The sequence below is a fragment of the Oncorhynchus masou genome, chromosome 10 (genome assembly GCF_036934945.1).
Source record: "Oncorhynchus masou masou isolate Uvic2021 chromosome 10, UVic_Omas_1.1, whole genome shotgun sequence".
Lineage (NCBI taxonomy): Eukaryota > Metazoa > Chordata > Actinopteri > Salmoniformes > Salmonidae > Oncorhynchus > Oncorhynchus masou.
Genome location: NC_088221.1, coordinates 39,093,114 through 39,118,405, shown reverse-complemented (window position 1 = coordinate 39,118,405; position 25,292 = coordinate 39,093,114). Strand labels below are relative to the sequence as shown.

The window sequence follows — 25,292 nt, the reverse complement described above, 5'->3', positions numbered from 1 at the left end:
GGGTTTAATAGGTATTGAGAACACAGACAGGGTTGGGAGCCAGGGTTTAATACATCTTGAGAACACAGACAGGGTTGGGAGCCAGGGTTTAATATGTATTGAGAACACAGACAGGGTTGGGAGACAGGGTTAATATGTATTGAGAACACAGACAGGGTTGGGAGACAGGGTTAATATGTATTGAGAACACAGACAGGGTTGTGAGCCAGGGTTTAATACATCTTGAGAACACAGACAGGGTTGGGAGCCAGGGTTTAATATGTATTGAGAACACAGACAGGGTTGGGAGCCAGGGTTAATATGTATTGATACTACAGGCAGGGTTGGGGGCCAGGGTTTAATACATCTCGAGAACACAGATAGGGTTGGGAGCTAGGGTTTAATATGTATTGATAATACAGGCAGGGTTGGGAGCCAGGGTTTAATACATCTCGAGAACACAGATAGGGTTGGGAGCCAGGGTTTAATATGTATTGATAATACAGGCAGGGTTGGGAGCCAGGGTTTAATATGTATTGATAATACAGGCAAGGTTGGGGGCCAGGGTTTAATATGTATTGATAATACAGGCAGGGTTGGGAGCCAGGGTTAATATGTATTGAGAACACAGACAGGGTTGGGAGCCAGGGTTTAATATGTATTGAGAACACAGACAGGGTTGGGAGCCGGGGTTAATATGTATTGATACTACAGGCAGGGTTGGGGGCCAGGGTTTAATACATCTCGAGAACACAGATAGGGTTGGGAGCTAGGGTTTAATATGTATTGATAATACAGGCAGGGTTGGGAGCCAGGGTTTAATACATCTCGAGAACACAGATAGGGTTGGGAGCCAGGGTTTAATATGTATTGATAATACAGGCAGGGTTGGGAGCCAGGGTTTAATATGTATTGATAATACAGGCAAGGTTGGGGGCCAGGGTTTAATATGTATTGATAATACAGGCAGGGTTGGGAGCCAGGGTTAATATGTATTGAGAACACAGACAGGGTTGGGAGCCAGGGTTTAATATGTATTGAGAACACAGACAGGGTTGGGAGCCAGGGTTTAATATGTATTGATACTACAGGCAGGGTTGGGAGCCAGGGGTTAATATGTATTGATAATACAGGCAGGGTTGGGAGCCAGGGTTTGCTGTGCTGACGTGGTGGAGTGCGGTGGTTTGCCCTGTGCTCTGGTGAGAGGTTTTCTATAATAGATATAGTGACGTTTTTTAATGCAATTTGTTTTTAAATTCTTTCTCTTGGCTTTATGGGCTCAGGTAGTAAGGCCTCTCCCCCTCAACCTGATCTTTCACCCCCATCATAACCTTTACCTTCATCCTGACCTTTTACCCCCAACATCACCTCTCTCTGTCGTGACTGCATATGTCAGACATGCATTCAAAGCTGTCCAATTTTAACCATAAATATATCCAAATGGTGAGTATGATGACACGCCCCGCTAGCGTGTACAATTTTTTTTACCCTCTTGTTATGTTGGCTTGGGTTCCACAATGAATTTGATTGATTTGTCAAGGCCATCACTGCTAGCAGGGAGATGTAGACAGCTTGATGGAGACATTCCAGAAATGCCTATCAAATCCTTGTGGGTGCTCTTATTGCAGACAAGCATGTCTTTCTCACGACATGACCTTACGACTCTTATTTGTTTTTTGGGATTTGTTTTGGGAAAGTGTGCATTTTTTTTCAAAATCTGCTGTAAAGTAAATTAAGTGAATCTTTTGGTAGCTTCACCAAATAAGGAGAAGAGAGGAGGAGTGATATGAATGATGGTTCCGCAGGTCTGGCCTGCCAGCCCACTGCTCTCTCTCGCTCTCTCTGCCTCTGTCTCTGTCTGTCTGTCTGTCTGTCTGTCTGTCTGTCTGTCTGTCTGTCTGTCTGTCTGTCTGTCTCTCCCTCTCTCTCTCAGGGTTAGATCCACGGCACAGAGCCCAGGGAGGATCAGTAAGACACTGAATTAAATAGAGAGTTGCTATTAAGATGGGTAGTAGACTGATAGAAACTGATAGAAAGAGTTGCTAGGTAACCTGAATTAATGCTTTATGTTCCAAAACTTTTGTGTTTTGAATGACTAATACAGTGCCTTGCGAAAGTATTCGGCCCCCTTGAACTTTGCGACCTTTTGCCACATTTCAGGCTTCAAACATAAAGATATTAAACTGTATTTTTTTGTGAAGAATCAAAAACAAGTGGGACACAATCATGAAGTGGAACGACATTTATTGGATATTTCAAACTTTTTAACAAATCAAAAACTGAAAAATTGGGCTTGCAAAATTATTCAACCCCCTTAAGTTAATACTTTGTAGCGCCACCTTTTGCTGCGATTACAGCTGTAAGTCGCTTGGGGTATGTCTCTATCAGTTTTGCACATCGAGAGACTGAAATTTTTCTCCCATTCCTCCTTGCAAAACAGCTCGAGCTCAGTGAGGTTGGATGGAGAGCATTTGTGAACAGCAGTTTTCAGTACTTTCCACAGATTCTCGATTGGATTCAGGTCTGGACTTTGACTTGGCCATTCTAACACCTGGATATGTTTATTTTTGAACCATTCCATTGTAGATTTTGCTTTATGTTTTGGATCATTGTCTTGTTGGAAGACAAATCTCCGTCCCAGTCTCAGGTCTTTTGCAGACTCCATTAGGTTTTCTTCCAGAATGGTCCTGTATTTGGCTCCATCCATCTTCCCATCAATTTTAACCAACTTCCCTGTCCCTGCTGAAGAAAAGCAGGCCCAAACCATGATGCTGCCACCACCATGTTTGACAGTGGGTATGGTGTGTTCAGGGTGATGAGCTGTGTTGCTTTTACGCCAAACATAAGTTTTGCATTGTTGCCAAAAAGTTCAATTTTGGTTTTATCTGACCAGAGCACCTTCTTCCACATGTTTGGTGTGTCTCCCAGGTGGCTTGTGGCAAACTTTAAACGACACTTTTTATAAATATCTTTAAGAAATGGCTTTCTTCTTGCCACTCTTCCATAAAGGCCAGATTTGTGCAATATACGACTGATTGTTGTCCTATGGACAGAGTCTCCCACCTCAGCTGTAGATCTCTGCAGTTCATCCAGAGTGATCATGGGCCTCTTGGCTGCATCTCTGATCAGTCTTCTCCTTGTATGAGCTGAAAGTTTAGAGGGAGGGCTAGGTATGGGTAGATTTGCAGTGGTCTGATACTCCTTCCATTTCAATATTATCGCTAGCACAGTGCTCCTTGGGATGTTTAAAGCTTGGGAAATCTTTTTGTATCCAAATCCGGCTTTAGACTTCTTCACAACAGTATCTCGGATCTGCCTGGTGTGTTCCTTGTTCTTCATGATGCTCTCTGCACTTTTAACGGACCTCTGAGACTATCACAGTGCAGGTGCATTTATACGGAGACTTGATTACACACAGGTGGATTGTATTTATCATCATTAGTCATTTAGGTCAACATTGGATCATTAAGAGATCCTCACTGAACTTCTGGAGAGAGTTTGCTGCACTGAAAGTAAAGGGGCTGAATAATTTTGCACGCCCAATTTTTCAGTTTTTGATTTGTTAAAAAAGTTTGAAATATCCAATAAATGACGCTCCACTTCATGATTGTGTCCCACTTGTTGTTGATTCTTCACAAAAAAATACAGTTTTATATCTTTATGTTTGAAGCCTGAAATGTGGCAAAAGGTCACAAAGTTCAAGGGGGCCGAATACTTTCGCAAGGCACTGTACATAGCGCATGCAAGTTAATTAGTTTCATACATATTTGGTGTGAACTGTGGCACACAGATATTGTCAGTAAAAAGTTCAGAGATTGAATGTTTACGTACATGTGTGGGTATTGAGAGAATGAGGACTAGCTTTCAAAAGAGCCTCGGGCAGTAAGAATGTTATGACATCACGCCTGATTAACCCTAACCGCTGCTGCCGCTTACGACTGCTGCCAACAGCATGTCTCCTCACCCCCCCCCCCCGTATGATGTATCTCCATGTCTCCTTACCACCCCCCCCCTGTATGATGTAACTCCATGCCTCCTTACCCCCCCGTATGATGTAACTCCATGCCTCCTTACCCCCCTACTATGATGTAACTCCATGTCTCCTTACCCCCCACTATGATGTAACTCCATGTCTCCTTACCCCCCACTATGATGTAACTCCATGTCTCCTTACCCCCCCACTACTATGATGTAACTCCATGTCTCCTTACCCCCCCACTACTATGATGTAACTCCATGCCTCCTTACCCCCCACTATGATGTAACTCCATGCCTCCTTACTCCCCCTCCTTACTATGATGTAACTCCATGCCTCCTTACTCCCCCCACTATGATGTAACCCCGTGTCTCCTTACCCCCCACTATGATGTAACCCCATGTGTAACTCCTTACCCCCCCACTATGATGTAACCATGTCTCCTTACCCCCCCACTATGATGTAACCCCCCACTATGTCTCCTTCTTACCCCCACTATGATGTAAACTCCATGTCTCCTTCTTACCCCCCCACTACTCCACGATGTAACCCCATGTCTCCTTACCCCCCCACTATGATGTAACCCCATGTCTCCTTCTTACCCCCCACTATGATGTAACCCCATGTCTCCTTCTTAACCCCCCCTTACTATGATGTAACCCCATGTCTCCTTCTCACTACCCCCACTATGATGTAACCCCATGTCTCCTTCTTACCCCCACTATGATGTAAACTCTTTCTTACCCCCCCCCCACTACTATGATGATGTAACCCCCTCCTTATCCCCCACTATGATGTAACTCTTTCTTACCCCCCCCCTATGATGTAACCCCATGTCTCTTTCTAACCCCCTCCTTACTATGATGTAACCCCATGTCTCCTTCTTACCCCCTCCTTCTTACTATGATGTAACCCCTCCTTCTTATGTCTCCATTTCTATGATGTAACCCCCCCTTACTATGATGTAACCCCCTCCTGTCTCCTTCTTACCCCCCACTATGATGTAACCCCATGTCTCCTTACCCCCCACTACGATGTAACACCATGTCTCCCCCCCCCCCCCACTATGTCTCCTTCTCCTACCCCCCCCACTATGATGTAACCCCATGTCTCCTTCTATGATGTAACCCCTCCTTCTTACCCCCCATGATGTAACCCCGTGTCTCCTTCTTACCCCCCCTTACCCCCCCACTATGATGTAACCCCATGTCTCCTTCTTACCCCCCTTCTTACCCCCCACTATGATGTAACCCCATGTCTCCTTCTAACCCCCCCCCCACTATGATTTAACCCCATGTCTCCTTCTAACCCCCCACTATGATGTAACCCCATGTCTCCTTCTAACCCCCCCACTATGATTTAACCCCATGTCTCCTTCTAACCCCCCACTATGATGTAACCCCATGTCTCCTTCTAACCCCCCACTATGATGTAACTCCATGTCTCCTTCTAACCCCCCCACTATGATGTAACCCCATGTCTCCTTCTCCTTCTACCCCCCCCTATGATGTAACCCCACTATGATGTAACCCCATGTCTCCTTCTAACCCCCCCACTATGATGTAACTCCATGTCTCCTTCTAACCCGCCCACTATGATGTAACCCCATGTCTTCTTCTCTCCCTTTCTCCCCCCCCTCCCCACTGTCAAACAGAAGCAAGACGTTCTCAACCAAGTAAGCCACAGCCCCTGTTGGGGGTCTGCATGGTCTGTGGTTTCTGTGTCTTACTCTACAGACTGCACGTAACATACTAAACCCTGTATCATCAGAGACACCAAGCCAACCCGCTGTCACCACCAGTCAGAGGGCACAGGTTAAAGATTAGGGGTCAGGTCCAGTGCTGATTTTTGTGTCTAACATATTGCATGTAACATACATAACTCTATCCCATCAGAGACGTTTGTAACATGACCTACTACGGTACCAATAATGCTCTCTCACCCAATCCCAGGTCAAAGGTCAGGGTTCAGGGTTCAGGTCCTATGCTACTTTCTGATGCTCAACTTACCAACATGTAACAACAGTGTATCCATAATTCAGGAATGTTGTGTTTTGTTTTTCAACGGCAAGGCTAATGGCACCGATCACTGTGTGAATGCCAGACAACCTCATGCTGTTTCTGTAAAGGTATCTTGCCGGAGGATTCTCTGTCAGGCATTTTACTGTGTCTGCCTGCTGATGAAGTGACTCAGGATTGTTTCTGTGTACTGTCTGTTTCACTCACATTAAACTTTTAAAGGTTGGCTAAAATGTCAGCCTACGATCCAACTGATTTATGTTTCTCCAAATTAATGATTTCCTGACTCTTCTCAGCTGTATGGTTTTATTCAGAGTCCCAAAAGCAATGTGTGAGCTTCATGCTCTTTAGAGAGGTGATTGAATATGACCTACTAATCTCGCATGCCATACTGCAGATCACCAGTAAAACTCTCAGCATTACAATTCAGGAAAACACATTTTCTAAAGGTTTCATTACTCTTATATACTGATTTTCAGCATTGTGCCTCCGACTGGGCACACACTGGTTGAATCAACATTGTTTCCAGGTCATATCAATGAAATTACGTTGAACCAATATGGAATCAACATTGAATTGACATCTGTGCTCAGTAGGCTCTTTTATTTCTGCTGTAGAATGTGGTTAAACAACACTTCACAAGGGTTTTTCCATCCCACATAAATCCAGTGAACAAATTAGAAAATGGGAGGCAAAAATAAGTAAGGTGATAGTACCTTTCATCCCTTGGTGGTGTCCCTTCTTTCTGCTGGCCAGACCCTCTCTTGTGTACTCTACAAAGGTATCTGACTCCTCTTGTCTATCTCTCCATCCCCTCCAATCATCCATGTGTCTGCAGCCCATAGACTACCAGGGTTTCCAGCTTTTCATGGCCACCTACCTGGAGAACGACATCCCTGAGGAGCTGTGTCAGCACCTATTCACCTCCTTCAAGAGCAAGACAGGGGGCTGTTCTCCTGAGATGCCCCGAGCAGGAGTAGGACTCCTGGGTAAGTAGTGTCCTACCTCACCCTGCTGGTCACTCATTCTGGCTGGCACTGTTTTTTTTTTGTCTTCAGTTTTTTGCGAAAAATATCAGCTTTTATTGGACAAGTTCAGGTGTTACTTTCCCATTTTAAAATGTTTCATCATGTTCTATCCCTACTAAACATGAACAGGGTAGATATTAACAGTGTCTTTCCTGGCTCTCAGTAGTAGTTGCATTTGAACTGGGGTTGATTGAGTATCTGGTTTTTGTTGAATGGATGGAGTTTTGCTAAATTGTTGGTACAGATGTAGAATCTTAATTTGATCCCAATTTTCCTACACTACAGGAAATGCAGATGAGCTTTGTGATTTATATAAATTAATTGAAAATCCACACTAAGTAATGCACAGTTGGAGGATTTGCTGTAACGATATAGGTCAAATTTAAATCCTGCATTTGTAAACTACTGTATGCATGGACCAAATTAGATTCCCTCTCAGGTTAACCATTGTCTCAGAGAGTGTTTCCTTCTGATTTGCAACTGAAAATGTTTTTCTCAAACACTTTCCATACACACAATGCAAACACTGTCCATCTGCTGCTGATCTTTCCATGGCAGATCCTTCAGGAACACACACACCATGCCTGTGTTCCATTTGATTAGATTGATTCATCAGACGATGGTGCTGGAGTGGTCACAGACACGGACATCTTTAGGGTGGTTTACTTCCACTGTCCCTCACCACTGAGCAGCTGAACACTTGGGGACAGATTGGAGGATTCTAACCCCTCTCCAAATGGAGGGACGGGGTGGAGAGATTTGCATCCAAGCACACCCAACTATCTGAGAGGGAGGGAGAGAGAGAGAGAGAGAGAGAGAGAGAGAGAGAGAGAGAGAGAGAGAGGGAGAAAGGGAGAGAGGGAGGGATTGGCGTGTTATTCTTCCTGTGGATCCTCCATTGGGATCAGATGTGGAGAAGAAGAAGAAAAAGCAATGCAGCCTACACTGCCATCTGGTGTTTAGTCTCTTAACTTACCTCTGTAAGGATGGACAGCATACCCATGTGAGAAATGAGAGTCAAATAGATTCACATTAACTCAACTGATGTCTGTGTTTCCCTGGAGACTTGTTTTTATAGAATGTCTCTCTCTCTCTCTCTGTCTCTCTGTCTCTCTGTTGCTGACTCTCTCTGTCTCCTTCTCTTTCTCCTTTTCTCTTTCTCTCAATTCAATTCAAGGGCTTTATTGGCATGGGAAACACATGTTAAAATTGCCAAAACAAGTGAAGTAGATAATAAACATAAGTGAAATAAACAATAAAAAGTAACAGTAAACATTACACTCACAGAAGTACCAAAAGAATAAAGACATTTCAAATGTCATATTATGTCTATAATTATGTCTCTGTCGGTGACACTCTCTCTCTCTCTCTCTCTCTCTCTCTCTCTCTCTCTCTCTCTCTCTCTCTCTCTCTCTCTCTCTCTCTCTCTCTCTCGTCACATCATGGATTTCTCTCTGTCGCTGACTCTCTCTCATTTTCTCTCTCTATCCTCTCTCTTTCTCCTTCTCTCTCTCACTCTCTCTGTCTCTGTCGTTGACTCTCTGCCTCTGTCTCTGTTGCTGACTCTCTTTCTCCTCTCTCACTCTCTCTCGCTCTCTCTCGCTCTCTCTCTCTCTCTCCCCTGCTCTCTCTCCCCCACTCTCTCTCTCTCTCCCCTGCTCTCTCTCCCTCACTCTCTGTCTCTCTCTTTCTCTCCCTTTCTCTCTCTCTCCCTCTCTCTCTCTCTCTCTCTCTCTCGCTCTCGTCACATCATGGATTTATTATTCAGGACAAGAGAAGCTTGTGTTGCCTTAACTGAATCAATCTCATAGTCCCAAACCAAAGCAGACAGGGGAAATAAGTCTTCCTAGTGTATTGTTGACACCCTTCTTCCCTCCTCTGTCATGACAGAAGGTCTGTTTTTTTTGTGTGTTGGACAGGCATGGGCCACAGTTTAGATTGATGTTCTGCTTTCCAAACAGACTATCCATCTCTCTTTCATGCCTTTCATGACTTCCTGTCCTGCTCATTGGCCTACAGCATCAGTAGAGAATGTTACTCTACGGCCAAAAGGAATCTGCTTCTTTGATGATCCTCATTACAATAGCAATGCATCCATCGGTTTGAACAGTGTATTGTTGTTGTTTCTACGGTAGCGTAATTTGTCTCTAGTCATTGAAGCACGAGTCTGCTCCTTTAGACTATCTCAACCTCTTTGCTTTTTTATGTTGTTTCATTCTCTTCTCTTAGTCATCAGATTCACTATGTTTTTACAGAAAGGCCTATAAGCTAACCGTATTTTTACGACATTTTATTATGGAGTTTTATTGAGTTGGAAATGTATTGAATTTTCCCCTTTAACAGAGTCTATATCACACTCCTTCTCCTTCTCCTTTAACAGAGTCTATATCACAGTCCTTCCCCTTTAACAGAGTCTATGTCACACTCCTTCTCCTTCTCCTTTAACAGAGTCTATATCACAGTCCTTCTCCTTTAACAGAGTCTATATCACAGTCCTTCTCCTTTAACAGAGTCTATATCACAGTCCTTCTCCTTTAACAGAGTCTATATCACATTCCTTCTCCTTCTCCTTTAACAGAGTCTATATCACAGTCCTTTTCCTTCAACAGAGTCTATATCACAGTCCTTCTCCTTTAACAGAGTCTATATCACAGTCCTTCTCCTTTTGCTTTAACAGTCTACAGAATATCACACTCATTCTAGTGCATTTCTCTCACCTCTCACTTTGTCTTGCTTTTCTTTCCATGCTGTGTCTGCAGAGCCACGTTCCATTGATGCAGGCATCTCTATACAGACTGAAGTGGCCTGTGCCCCCATAACAGGTACCACTACCACTGCAGGACAACAGGACAATGTTTAGATATCCCTAATAAGACCCATGGTCCAGCTACTGTAACCATCTCCCTCACCAGTGTTTAGTTGTGACTTGTGATCAGTGTTTTTGAGCAGGTGACATGTGGTAGTAATACTGTGTATTGTGGCGCAGTGGATTTGCGTTTCTTGTCTCGTTTCTTCTTTTTTGTATGTGGAATATACAGTGCATTTAGAAAGTATTCAGACCCCTTGACCTTTTCCACATTTTGTTACGTTACAGCCTTACTCTAAAAATGATAAACATCTTTTTCTCCTCATCAATCTACACACCACGCCCCATAATGACAAAGTGAAAACAGGTTGAGACATTTTTGCACATGTATTAAAAATAAAATAAAAATAGCTTAGTTACATAAGTATTCAGACCCTTTGCTATGAGACTCGACATTGAGCTCAGGTGCATCCTGTTTCCATTGATCATCCTTGAGATGTTTCTACAACTTGATTGGAATCCACCTGTGGTTAATTCAATTGATTGGACATGATTTGGAAAGGCACACACCTTTCTATATAAGGTTCCACAGTTGACAGTGCATGGCAGAGGAAAAACCAAGCCATGAGGTCAAAGGAATTGTCCGTAGAGCTCCGAGATAGATAGGATTGTGTCGAGGCACAGATCTGGGGAAGAGTACCAAAAAATGTATGCCGCATTGAAGGTCTCCAAGAACACAGTGGCCTCCATCATTCTTAAATAGAAGAAGTTTGGAACCACCAAGACTCTTCCGCCCGGCCAAACTGAGCAATCGGGGGAGAAAGGCCCTGGTCAGGGAGGTGACCAAGAACCCGATGGTCACTCTGACAGAGCTCCAGAGTTCCTCTGTGGAGATGGGAGAACCTTCCAGAAGGACAACCAGCACTCCACCAATCAGGCTTTTATAGTAGAATGGCCAGACGGAAGCCACTCCTCAGTAAAAGGCACATGACATCCCACTTGGAGTTTGCCAAAAAGGCACCTTAAGGACTCTCAGACTATGAGAAACAAGATTCTCTGGTCTGATGAAACCTAGATTGAACTTTGGCCTGAATGCCAAGCGTCACGTCTGGAGGAAACCTGGCACCATCCCTACGGTGAAACATGGTGGTGGCAGCATCAAGCTGTGGGGATGTTCTTCAGTGACAGGGACTGGGAGACTAGTCAAGATCGAGGGAAAGATGAATGGAGCAAAGTACAGAGAGATCCTTGATGAACACCTGCTCCAGAGTGCTCAGGACCACAGACTGAGGCGAAGGTTCACCTTCCAACAGGACAACGACCCTAAGCACACAGCCAAGACAAGGCAAAAGTGGCTTCGGGACAAGTCTCTGAATGTCCTTGAGTGGCCCATCCAGAGCCCGGACTTGAACCAGAACGAACATCTCTGGAGAGACCTGAAAATAGCTGTGCATTGACGCTCCCCAGCCAACCTGACAGAGTTTGAGAGGATCTGCAGAGTAGAATGGGAGAAACTACCCAAATACAAGTGTGTCAAGCTTGTAGCGTCATATCCAAGAAGACTCGAGGCTGTAATCGCTGCCAAAGGTGCTTCAACAAAGTACAGAATAAATGGTCTGAATACTTATGATGTGAATGTAACATTTACGTTTTTAATTTTGTATCAATTTGAAAAATTGTATAAAAACCTGTTTTTGCTTCATCATGATGGGTTTTTGCTGAGGAAAACAAAATATTTAATTGATTGCAGAATAAGGCTTTCACGTAACAAAATGTGGAAAAAGTCAAGGGATCTGAGTACTTTCAGCCAAGTAAAGGCCCCCTTGCCAAATCCTCCCCTAACCCGGACGACACTGGGCCAATTTGGCACCGTCCTATGGGACTCCCAGCCACGGTCGGTTGTGGCACAACCCGGGTCTGTAGTACTGCGATGCACTGCGATGCAGTGTCTTAGAGTGCTGCACCACTGGGGAGGTCTTTCCTGAATTCCTATTTTCTCTCTCTGTCTTCTAGGAATGAATGGAAAGAGCATCCTGAAAGCCATGGGTCGACCCACGCCGGAGCCTTCCACTATGATGGCCTCATGTTCAGGTGCCATATCCAACTCTCCCTGCTCCTCCCGTTCCTCCTCACAGCGCTCTGGGATGGGGCCCCACGTGCCTGGGGGGTCCTACCGCTCACCTGCCTGCACCCAGGTCAAACCCTCCACATGCAGCAGTAGTAACACCCTGACCCCCACCCCAGCCAAGTCCCCAGCCTCCCCTCGCCTCTCCCCAGGTAAACACCGTGTTCAGTTGTTGTAGGAACTTATACTGTTTTACTGGAAAAGTTGTGACGCAGGCTGTGTTAGACTGCTGTATTAGACTGCTGTGTTAGACTGCTGTATTATACCGCTGTGTTAGACTGCTGTGTTAGACTGCTGTATTATACCGCTGTGTTAGACTGCTGTGTTAGACTGCTGTATTAGACTGCTTAGACTGCTGTATTATACCGACTGCTGTGTTAGACTGCTGTATTAGACTGCTGTATTAGACCGCTGTGTTAGACTGCTGTATTAGACTGCTGTGTTAGACTGCTGTGTTAGACCGCTGTGTTAGACTGCTGTGTTAGACTGCTGTGTTAGACTGCTGTATTAGACCGCTGTGTTAGACTGCTGTGTTAGACTGCTGTATTAGACTGCTGTATTAGACCGCTGTGTTAGACTGCTGTATTAGACTGCTGTATTAGACTGCTGTATTATACCGCCATACAAGACTGGCGTATTAGACTAGGGATTCCAATGATATCAATGTTACTTCACTGTCATGCCTGGGACATTACTAATGCCACAGTAAATAACTCCCTCTACAAATTCGACTGATTTGAACTCACAGCAAGGCATTTCAGCAGTTTGATAAAGTGTGGCTATAATGTCTGAGCTGTGGCCAATGGTGTCTGTTAGTTCAATACTTTGTGTAAAGCAATTTATTTTTAAAATTTTAAAATACTTATTTAATTTAATCTTTAATTAACCAGGCAAGTCAGTTAAGAACTAATTATTATTTACAATGACGGCCTACCCCGTCCAAACCCGGACGACGCTGGGCCAATTGTGCTCCGCCCTATGGGACTCCCAATCACCGCCAGTTGTGATATGTAGGGCATGTGTACTGATAGCTACATCAGCTTTACCAGCTTTACACAGGGATGAGATTAATTTAATTTGTTTTACATGTGGCTATCACATCATATCTCCATATCAATATCAATATCAACATATTAATATCAATATAACCATATCAATATCACCTTCTCAATATCACCATATTAATATCAATATCACCATATCAACATCACCACATTAATATCACCTTATCAATATCACCATATCAATATCAAAATCACAATATCAATATCACCATATCAATATCAAAATCACAATATCAATATCACCATATCAATATCACCATATCAATATCACCATATCAATATCAATATCACCATATCAATATCACCACATCAATATCAATATCACCACATCAATATCAATATCACCATATCAATATCAATATCACCATATCAATATCACCATATTAATATCACCATATCAATATCACCATATCAATATCACCATATCAATATCACCATATCAATATCACCATATTAATATCACCATATCAATATCACCATATCAATATCACCATATCAATATCACCATATCAATATCACCATATCAATATCACCATATCAATATCACCATATCAATATCAATATCACCATATCAATATCACCATATCAATATCACCATATCAATATCACCATATCAATATCAATATCACCATATCAACATCACCATATCAATATCACCATATCAATATCACCACATCAATATCAATATCACCATATCAATATCACCATATTAATATCCATATCACCATGTCAATATCACCATATCAATATCACCATATTAATATCACCATATCAATATCACCATATCAATATCACCATATTAATATCACCATATTAATATCACCATATCAATATCACCATATCAATATCAATATCACCATATCAATATATTATATTGATATATTATATATTGATACTGTTAACCATGAGATTCTCATCACAAAATTGTCAAAGTTCAACTTTTCCCCTGATGCCTTGAGATGGATGAAATCATACCTTGAAGGCAGAACTCAGTGTGTCAGAGTGAGCAATGAGCTGTCGCCCTATCGTAGCTATGATGTGGGCGTGCCCCAAGGGTCAATACTGGGGCCCCTCCTGTTCAGCCTGTACATTAATGATCTGCCTTCTGTCTGTACTGGGTCTGAAGTTCAAATGTATGCAGATGATACAGTGATATATGTGCATGCAAAGAGCAAACAACAAGCTGCACAAGAACTCACTACTGTAATGGTCCAGGTTACAAAGTGGCTCAGTGACTCGTGTTTGCATCTCAATGTGAAAAAAAACTGTTTGCATGTTCTTCACAAAGAGGGCATCAGATGCTACTGAGCCAGATGTATATGTGTCAGGGGAGAAGCTCCAGGTGGTATCCGATTTTAAGTACCTTGGCATCATACTTGATTCCAACCTCTCTTTTAAAAAGCATGTGAAAAAGGTAATTCAAATAACTAAATTCAACCTAGCTAATTTCCGATTTATACGAAATTGTTTGACTACAGAGGTAGCAAAACTGTACTTCAACTCTATGATACTCCCCCACTTAACATACTGCTTGACTAGTTGGGCCCAAGCTTGCTGTACAACATTAAAACCTATTCAGTCTGTCTACAAACAGGCTCTCAAAGTGCTTGATAGGAAGCCCAATAGCCATCATCATTGTCACATCCTTAGAAAGCATGAGCTCTTGAGTTGGGAAAATCTTGTGCAATACACTGACGCATGTCTTGTATTCAAGATCCTTAATGGCCTGGCTCCCCTCCACTCAATGTTTTTGTTAAACAGAAAACCCAGACATATGGCAGCAGATCCACAAGGTCTGCCATGAGAGGTGACTGTATAGTTCCCCTAAGGAAAAGCACCTTTAGTAAATCTGCATTCTCTGTGAGAGCTTCCCATGTCTGGAATACACTGCCATCAGACACACATAACTGCACCACATATCACACTTTCACAAAATGCTTGAAGACATGGCTAAAGGTCAATCAGATTTGTGAACATGGTCCCTAGCTGTGTGTTGCCGCTTTCCATGTTGTCTGTTGTCTGTAGCTTGTGAGGTGTGGAAACACTTTGTTGCTTTTATGAATTTTGTCTTGCTGCTTTTTGCTCTATGTTGCTCTGTCTGTATGCTACGTCTTGCTTGTCCTATGTGTTATGAACTTGAGTGAAGACCCAAAAGCGGTTTTAACAGAAAACAGAGTTCTTTAATGAAAAACAGGAATGGCATAAATCCTCTTCCAACGTTGTCAGCGGAACAAAAGAACGTTAGTATAGTGCAGGATGCACCTGCCAGGCAGACTCCGACAGGACAGGACAAGGTGGAAGCAAACGAGACGACAGCTTGCTTCTGGCATCAAAAAACACAAACAAGAATCAGACCCTGAAAGTAGCAGGAACAGAGAAAGAAATAGAGACCTAATCAGAGGGGGAAGAGAGAACAGGTGTGAAAGAGTGAATGAGCTAGTTAGAGGAGATGTAGAACAGCTGAAGAATGAGAGACAGAGAAGGTAACCTAAAAAGACCAGCAGAGAGAGAGAGAAGAGAAGAGAAAGGACAGGAACAGACATAACAAGACATGACAGTACCCCCCCACTCACCGAGCGCCTCCTGGCGCACTCGAGGAGGAAACCTGGCGGCAACGGAGGAAATCATCGATCAGCGAACGGTCCAGCACGTCCCGAGAGGGAACCCAACTCCTCTCCTCAGGACCGTACCCCTCCCAATCCACTAGGTACTGATGACCACGGCCCCGAGGGCGCATGTCCAAAATCTTACGAACCCTGTAGATGGGTGCGCCCTCGACAAGGATGGGGGGGAGGGACGAGCGGGGGCGAAGAACGGGCTTAACACAGGAGACATGGAAGACCGGGTGAAACAAGATAGCGGGAGAAGAAGTCGCACTGCGACAGGATTAATGACCTGGGAAATACGGAACGGACCAATGAACCGCGGGGCCAACTCCTGTCTTAAGGGGAAGGTTCTGAGTGGAGAGCCATACTCTCTGACCGCAACAATATCTAGGACTCTTGGTCCTACGCTTATTAGCGGCCCTCAAGTCTGCGCCCTAAAAGTGCCGACCTGACAGGTGCGCTCAACGCTGGACAAAAGCCTGAGCGGAGGGGACGCAGGACTCGGCGAGCTGAGATGAGAACAGCGGAGGCTGGTACCCGAGGCTACACTGAAAAGGGGATCCGGTAACGAGGGAAGCGAGTTGTGGGCGTACTCTGCCCAGGGGAACCAAGACGCAGGTTACGAAAAGAAAGACTGCGTAAAATATGTTCTGATTGGCCCGTTCGGCACCGTTAGACTGGGGATGAAAGCCGGACGAGAGACTGACGGATCAAACGGCAAAACTCCCTCCAAAATTGAGACGTGAACTGCGGGCCTCTGTCGGAAACGACGTCAGACGGAAGGCCATAATTCGGAAAACATTCTCGATAATGATCTGAGCCGTCTCCTTAGCAGAAGGGCTTATCGAGAGGAATGAAATGAGCCGCCTTAGAGAATCTATCGACAACCGTAAGAATAACTGTCTTCCCCGCTGATGAAGGCAGTCCGGTGATAAAATCTAAAGCGATGTGAGACCACGGTCGAGAGGGAATGGGAAGCGGTCTGAGACGGCCGGCAGGAGGAGAGTTCCCAGATTTAGTCTGCGCGCAGACCGAACAAGCGGCGACAAATCGACGCGCGTCACGTATTGGAAGCGAGCGTATAACGCCGGGGTGGCCGGCTAACTTGGCAGAGTGGGCCCACTGAAGAACGGCCGGACGAGTAGGAACGGGAACGAACAGAAGGTTCCTAGGACAAGCTCGCGGCGACGGAGTGTGAGCGAGTGCTTGCTTTACCTGCCTCTCAATTCCCCAGACAGTCAACCCGACAACACGCCCGTCAGGGAGAATCCCCTCGGGGTCGGTGGAGACCTAGAAGAACTGAAGAGACGAGATAAAGCATCAGGCTTGGTGTTTTTGAGCCCGGACGATAAGAAATAACAAACTCGAAACGAGCGAAAAACAGAGCCCAACGAGACTGACGCGCATTAAGTCGTTTGGCTGAACGGATGTACTCAAGGTTCCTATGGTCAGTCCAAACGACAAAAGGAACGGTCGCCCCCTCCAACCACTGTCGCCATTCGCCTAGGGCTATGGCGAGCAGTCACGATTACCAACATCATAGTTACGTTCTGACGGCGATAAGCGATGAGAGAAAAACGCGCAAGGATGGACCTTGCCGTCAGAGAGAGAGCGCTGAGAGAGAATGGCTCCCACGCCCACCTCTGACGCGTCAACCTCAACCACAAACTGTCTAGAGATGTCAGGTGTAACAAGAATAGGAGCGGATGTAAAACGATTCTTAAGAAGATCAAAAGCTCCCTGGGCGGAAACGGACCACTTAAAGCACGTCTTAACAGAAGTAAGGGCTGTGAGGGGAGCTGCCACCTGACCGAAATTACGGATGAAACGACGATAGAAATTAGCGAAGCCCAGAAAGCGCTGCAGCTCGACGCGTGACTTAGGAACGGGCCAATCAATGACAGCCTGGACCTTAGCGGGATCCATCTTAATGCCCTCAGCGGAAATAACGGAACCGAGAAAAGGGACAGAGGCGGCATGAAAAATGCACTTCTCAGCCTTCACATAAAGACAGTTCTCCAAAAGGCGCTGGAGGACGCGTCCATGAATCGAGAGAGACGGAGAAAAAATCAGGATATCGTCCATGTAAACGAAAACAAAAATGTTCAGCATGTCTCTCAGGACGTCGTTAACTAGTGCCTGAAAGACAGCTGGAGCGTTAACGAGGCCGAAAGGAAGAACCCGGTATTCAAAGTGCCCTAACAATGTTAAACGCCAAATGCGCACGAGATGGTAGGCGTTACGAAGGTCCAATTTGGTGAAAAACCTGGCTCCCTGCAGGATCTCGAAGGCTGAAGACATAAGAGGAAGCGGATAACGATTCTTAACTGTTATGTCATTCAGCCCTCGATAATCCACGCATGGGCGCAGGGACCCGTCCTTCTTCTGAACAAAAAACCCCGCTCCGGCGGGGAGAGGAGGAGGAGACAATGGTACCGGCGTTGAGCGAAACCGACAAATAATCCTCGAGAGCCTTACGTTCGGGAGCCGACAGAGAGTATAATCTACCCCGGGGGAGTAGTTCCCGGAAGGAGATCAATACTACAGTCATACGACCGGTGTGGAGGGAAGAAGTGGCCTTGGAACGACTGAACACCGTGCGCAGATCGTGATATCCTCCGGCACCCCTGTCAAATCGCCAGGCTCCTCCTGTGATAGAGACAGAGGAAACAGGAGGGATAGCAGACATTAAACAGGTTACATGACAAGAAACATTCCAAGATAGGATAGTATTACTAGACCAATTAATAGAAGGGTTATGGCGCACTAGCCAGGGATGACCCAAAACAACAGGTGTAAAAGGTGAACGAAAAATTAAAAAAGAAATGGTTTCGCTATGATTACCAGAGACAGTGAGGGTTAAAGGCAGCGTCTCACGCTGAATCTTGGGAGAGAACTACCATCTAAAGCGAACAAGGCCGTGGGCTCCCTAACTGTCTGAGAGGAATGTCATGTTCCCGAGCCCAGGTCTCGTCCATAAAACAGCCCTCCGCCCCAGAGTCTATCAAGGCACTGCAGGAAGCAGATGAACCGGGCCAGCGGAGATGGACCGGAAAAGTAGTGCGTGATCCAGAAGGAGAGGCCTGAGTAGTTGCGCTCACCAGTAGCCCTCCTCTTACTGATGAGCTCTGGCTTTTACTGGACATGAGGTGACAAAATGACCAGCGGAGCCGCAGTAGAGACAGAGGCGATTGGTGATTCTCCGTTCCTTCTCCTTGGCCGAGATGCGGATACCCCCCAGCTGCATAGGCTCAGCATCCGAGCCGGCGGAGGAGGGTGGCAGTGATGCGGCAGGTGGCAGTGATGTGGAGAGGGAGCAGCGGAGAACGCGAGCTCCTTTCCACGAGCTCGGCGACGAAGATCAAACCGTCGCTCTATGCGAATAGCGAGAGCTATTAAGGAGTCCAGACTGGAAGGAACCTCCCGGGAGAGGATCTCGTCCTTAACCTCGACGAGGAGACCCTCCAGAAAACGAGCGAGCAAAGCCGGCTCGTTCCAGTCACTTGAGGCAGCGAGAGTGCGAAACTCAATAGAATAATCCGTTATGGATCGATTCCCCTGACATAGGGAAGACAGGGCCCTGGAAGCCTCCTCCCCAAAAACAGAACGGTCAAAAACCCGTATCATCTCCTCCTTAAAGTCTTGATACTGGTTAATACACTCAGCCCTCGCCTCCCAGACTGCCGTGCCCCACTCACGCGCCCGTCCGGTAAGGAGAGAAATGACGTAGGCGATGCGGGCTGCGCTCCTGGAGTAAGTGTTGGGCTGGAGAGAGAACACCACATCACACTGAGTGAGGAATGAGCGGCACTCAGTGGGCTCCCCAGAGTAACACGGCGGGTTGTTGATCCTGGGCTCCGGAGACTCGGAAACCCTGGAAGTGGCGGTGGATCGAGGTGGAGTTGGTGAACCTGTCTTGTGAGGTCGGAGACTTGGACGGCCAGGGTCTCAACGGCATGTCGAGCAGCAGACAATTCCTCCTCGTGTCTGCCTAGCATCGCTCCCTGGATCTCGACGGCGGAGTGAAAAGGGTCCGGAGCCGCTGGGTCCATTCTTGGTCTGATTCTTCTGTTATGAACTTGAGTGAAGACCCAAAAGCGGTTTTAACAGAAAACAGAGTTCTTTAATGAAAAACAGGAATGGCATAAATCCTCTTCCAACGTTGTCAGCGGAACAAAAGAACGTTAGTATAGTGCAGGATGCACCTGCCAGGCAGACTCCGACAGGACAGGACAAGGTGGAAGCAAACGAGACGACAGCTTGCTTCTGGCATCAAAAAACACAAACAAGAATCAGACCCTGAAAGTAGCAGGAACAGAGAAAGAAATAGAGACCTAATCAGAGGGGGAAGAGAGAACAGGTGTGAAAGAGTGAATGAGCTAGTTAGAGGAGATGTAGAACAGCTGAAGAATGAGAGACAGAGAAGGTAACCTAAAAAGACCAGCAGAGAGAGAGAGTGAAGAGAAAGGACAGGAACAGACATAACAAGACATGACACTATGTTGCTATGTCTTGCTTGTTCTATGTTGCTATTGTCTATATTGTAATTGTTTTTAATAACCTGCCCAGGGACAGCAGTTGAAAATTAGCCGGCTGGCTAAAACCGGCACTTTTACTGAAACGTTGATTAATGTGCACTGTCCCTGTAAAAATAAAAATAAACTCAAACTCAAACTCAAAATCACCATATCAATATCAATATCACCATATCAATATCACCATATCAATATCACCATATCACTATCAATATCACCACATCAATATCAATATTACTATATCAATATCACCACATCAATATCAATATTACCATATCAATATTACCATATTAATATCACCATATTAATATCACCATATCAATATCACCATATCAATATCACCATATCAATATTACCATATTAATATCACCTTATCAATATCCCCATATCCATATCACATCACAATTTGCCATGTTGCTTAGTAATGCTCGTGGTCATTGCTGAATGACATCACCGTATCTCATGGATATGCCATGTTCCATTCCTCTCCCACAGAGAGAATCAGAGGGGAGAAGAGGAGGAGCCCGTCCCCATTACCTTCCCCCCAGGTGGTGTTTTTGAAGGACATTGTGTGTTACCTGTCACTACTGGAGAGGGGCACACCAGAGGACAAGCTGGAGTGTGAGTTACAGCGTCTAATTACTAGTGTGTAAACAACCAAGGTATTTGAGAGAGGTCAGTCATGTTGAGTAGTCAAAAGGTGTCACCTAAACTTCGCAGAAAGACATCCTCCCACAATCTGAGTGGATAAATTAATTCATTAATTCAGGTAGGAAATCATTTTTCCAGCTCAGTCATCAAATACAGGCGGTCTTTCACGCACAAGCACACACACACACATACACACACACACACACACACACACACACACACACACACACACACACACACACACACACACACACACACACACACACACACACACACACACACACACACACACATACACACACACCAGTGCCATTTCAGATGACGGAGGACAAGTTTTATTTTTTATGAGCATGGCCTTATTTCTATTACAGTATATTGGATGACTGTCATTCATATTACATTCACCCAGGTAAATGTAACAGCGATAGGTTTAGGCTACTACATGGTAATATAATTTTCCCTATACCCATCATGAAGTTGCTACAACCTAGCCTTTGAATTAAAGTTTACAACGTAGGTGTGCACAGGTCGAGAGACAAATTTGATATGACAGACAGTGACACATGGACAGATAGTGACATTCAATACCACCTTGCACACTCTTGCCTGCATCTAGCTGATCTAGGGTGTAATCATTAGTCCAAAAGTTGCAAACGAGAGTTTCTATTCTAACGTTCTTCAACAGAATCGGCGGAATGAATACAGCCTTGATCACGTGTTAACACAGTTCACAGTTTCATAGCAGCCACGTTGTATTCCTTCTCGCATCTACGTTATGCGCTCTCCTCCTTTCACCTCTTTCCTTAGCTTGTGGACATCAGCTGTATGTGACCAGGTAAAAAACACTTTCCAAGCCAAGCCACTACACACAGCCTACATCGTTGTCACCATATTAGCTAAAGTAACGTCATGGTCAGCATAGCAAATAGAACTAACGCGTTTGTAAACCCAGCTAAATCCAGTAACGTTACAGTGTACAGTCAGGAAAGCAGTTACACCAGAGGGCCCCAGTGGCAATACATTTGTAAAAACCAAAAGCTTGCCTTGACTTGGAAGAGTTCCAGTGTTGTGTGGGATAGTCATAGCCAGCTAGCTAACATAGCATCCCTCTGTTTGAGCAGGGTGTCTCAATGGGCTAAACTAGCTAGCTGCATTTGCTAGCTAAGTGAAACTGAAAGTACAAACAAATGACAATCTCTATGTCTCTCTATTTTCTTTCTCTCTCTTTGAGTCAACTACTCACCACATTTTATGCACTGCAGTGCTAGCTAGCTGTAGTTTATGCTTTCAGTACTAGATTCATTCTCTGATCCTTTGATTTGGTGGACAACATGTCAGTTCATGCTGCAAGAGCTCTGATAGATTGGAGGATGTCCTCCGGAAGTTGTGATAATTACTGTGTAAGTCTATGGAAGGGGGTGAGAACCATGAGCCTCCTAGGTTTTGTATTGAAGTCAATGTACTCAGAGGAGGACGGAAGCTAGTTGTCCTCCGGCTACACCATGGTGCTACCCTATAGAGTGCTGTTGGGACTACTGCAGACCTTTTTGCAAAATAGTGTTTTAATCAATTATTTGGTGATGTGATTATATTTAGTATAGTTTTATCTAAAAATGATAACTTTTTAAATGTTTTTAACATTTAATTTCTATGAAATTCACTGAGGAGGATGGTCCTCCCCTTGCTCCTCTGATGAGCTTCCACTGACATACACACACACACACACACACACACACACACACACACACACACACACACACACACACACACACACACACACACACACACACACACACACACACACACACACACACACACACACACACACACACACACACAGGTTGTGAGCAGTGAGTCAGGAGTTAGGCTCCCCTTGGGATTAACTCTGCCTCAGTACCTGTCCTCGTTAGCCCATGGACATCCTAAACCCTGGTGTGTCCAATAGACTTCTTTAGCGTTGGGAGCTATATCCGCACAATTTGACACAGCTAATCTCTGCTAACTGCTTCCGACATCCCAATAAAACAGGAGTACGTGTCACTCTCTATCACATCCCCTGTTCCAACAGAGGAGTGCTGTTGCATCACGGTCTAATACTTCCCCTGCTCCAACACAGGAGTGGTGTTGTGTCACGCTCTAATACTTCCCCTGCTCCAACACAGGACTGGTGTTGTGTCACGCTCAGATACTTCCCCTGCTCCAACACAGGAGTGGTGCTGAGTCACACTCTAATACTTCCCCTGCTCTACAGAGGGGTGGTCTGACTGGGAATTCAAGTGGTGCTGACAGACAGGGACTTCAAGACATTACAGCTGAATCATGGGGTCCCTTTTTTCTCGTTCCCCTCCAGTCATGTTCCGGCTGTACGACACAGATGGCAACGGAGTACTGGACAGCTCGGTTAGTGGCCCTCTCTTCTCTTCTCCTCTCTTCTTTTCCCTACTCTTCTGTTCTGGTCTCTCCTTTCATTTCCTCTTCTCTTCTCTCCTTTCTTCTGTTCTGGTCTCTCCTTTCCTCTTCTCTTCTCTTCTCTACTTTCTTCTGTTCTGGTATCTCCTTTCCTCTCCTCACTGCTCCTCTCTTCTCCTCTCATGCAGTGCTAAGCTCAGTGCAATTAGAACAACCCTGTTACAATACATCCTTATTTCCTCTGAACTGCACTGCTTCATTCTTAGATCCTTCAACAGTATACCGAGTCGATATGAAGTAGATATGTACATACACTACCAATACAAAGTTTTAGAACACCTTCTCATTCAAGGGTTTTTCTTAATTTTAACTATTTTCTACATTGTAGAATAATAGTGAAGACATCAACACTATGAAATAACACATATGGAATCATGTAGTAACTGAAAAAGTGTTAAATATTTTATATTTGAGATTCTCAGGATGATATCAGAGGATACTGTCATCATAGAATGATGTGGATGATATCAGAGGATACTGTCATCATAGGGTGATGTGGATGTGGATGATATCAGAGGATACTGTCATCATAGGGTGATGTGGATGATATCAGAGGATACTGTCATCATAGGGTGATGTGGATGATATCAGAGGATACTGTCATCATAGGGTGATGTGGATGATATCAGAGGATACTGTCATCATAGGGTGATGTGGATGATATCAGAGGATACTGTCATCATAGGGTGATGTGGATGATATCAGAGGATACTGTCATCATAGGGTGATGTGGATGATATCAGAGGATACTGTCATCATAGGGTGATGTGGATGATATCAGAGGATACTGTCATCATAGGGTGATGTGGATGATATCAGAGGATACTGTCATCATAGGGTGATGTGGATGTGTTATGTACTTGAGTGAAGACCCAAAAGCTTTTAACAGAAAACAGAGTTCTTTAATGAAAAACAGGAATGGCATAAATCCTCTTCCAACGTAGTCAATGGAACAAAAATAACGTGTATAATGCAGGATGCACCTGCCACTGTCATCACAGGATAGGACAAGGTGAAGCAAACGGGACGACATTCTGGCATCAAAAACACAAACAAGAATCAGACACTGTCATCAGGAACAGATGAGAAATAGAGACCTAATCAGAGGGGAAGATCAGGTGGGAAAGAGTGAATGAGCTAGTTAGGGAGATGTAGAACAGCTGAAGAATGAGAGACAGAGAAGGTAACCTAAAAAGACCAGCAGAGAGAGACAGAGTGAAGAGAAAGGACAGGAACAGACATAACAAGACATGACAGGATGTGGATGATATCAGAGGATACTGTGTTCTGACTGACTTCATTTGTTTTCAAGGACACTCCCTATGATTTTCTTGGGCACGCCAAAATGTGGAGGATTTTTTTGTTTTCTAAACAGAGAACATATGTGAACATCTCTGTCAGTCTCTTGGTCGTAATGTCTGTGGATGTGTGAATGCATTAATTTGTTATCAAGAAGAGCCACAGTGATGTTGTGGTATAATGTTTATCTCGCTTGCTGGGTGTAGGAACTGGACCGCATCATCAATCAGATGGTCCACGTGGCAGAGTACCTGGAATGGGACTCGGCAGAGCTGCGACCGGTAAGGATGCACACAGCCTTGTGTGTCTTGTTTCCCCTGTTCCCAACGTCTTGCGGCGACCTGAAAAGGCTATCTTAACGACAGTGACAAGGAAATGTTGGATCATTACTGTGTTATAATTTGACAAGACTTTCCTGGACTCACCTCTGTCCTCCCCGTCTCCCTGTGCTTTAGATCCTGAAGGAGATGATGGAAGAGATAGACTATGACCGGGACGGAACAGTCACCCTGGAGGAGTGGATCAGAGGAGGCCTCACCACCATCCCTCTGCTGGTCCTGCTGGGCATGGAGACGGTGAGGGAGGGTGCATGTGTGTGTGTGTGTGTGTGTGTGTGTGTGTGTGTGTGTGTGTGTGTGTGTGTGTGTGTGTGTGTGTGTGTGTGTGTGTGTGATATTATTTGAGAACGGATGCCGTATAGCAGATGCTTTTATCCAAAGTGCATACATGAGTGCAT

At 44.9% G+C, this 25,292-nt stretch overlaps 1 protein-coding gene across 1 annotated transcript in view; it reads left to right on the top strand.

Annotated features, from left to right (window-relative positions):
- The window catches only part of LOC135547601 (diacylglycerol kinase beta-like), a 148,625-nt gene that overhangs the window by 37,183 nt on the left and 86,150 nt on the right, over positions 1 to 25,292 (top strand). Inside the window, exons 4-10 of the mRNA XM_064976749.1 lie at positions 6,812 to 6,962; positions 9,761 to 9,823; positions 11,821 to 12,084; positions 20,633 to 20,758; positions 23,139 to 23,188; positions 24,763 to 24,837; positions 25,012 to 25,131. Of these exons, the coding sequence (XP_064832821.1) occupies positions 6,812 to 6,962; positions 9,761 to 9,823; positions 11,821 to 12,084; positions 20,633 to 20,758; positions 23,139 to 23,188; positions 24,763 to 24,837; positions 25,012 to 25,131 (849 nt within the window). The remainder of the gene's footprint in view (positions 1 to 6,811; positions 6,963 to 9,760; positions 9,824 to 11,820; positions 12,085 to 20,632; positions 20,759 to 23,138; positions 23,189 to 24,762; positions 24,838 to 25,011; positions 25,132 to 25,292) is intronic.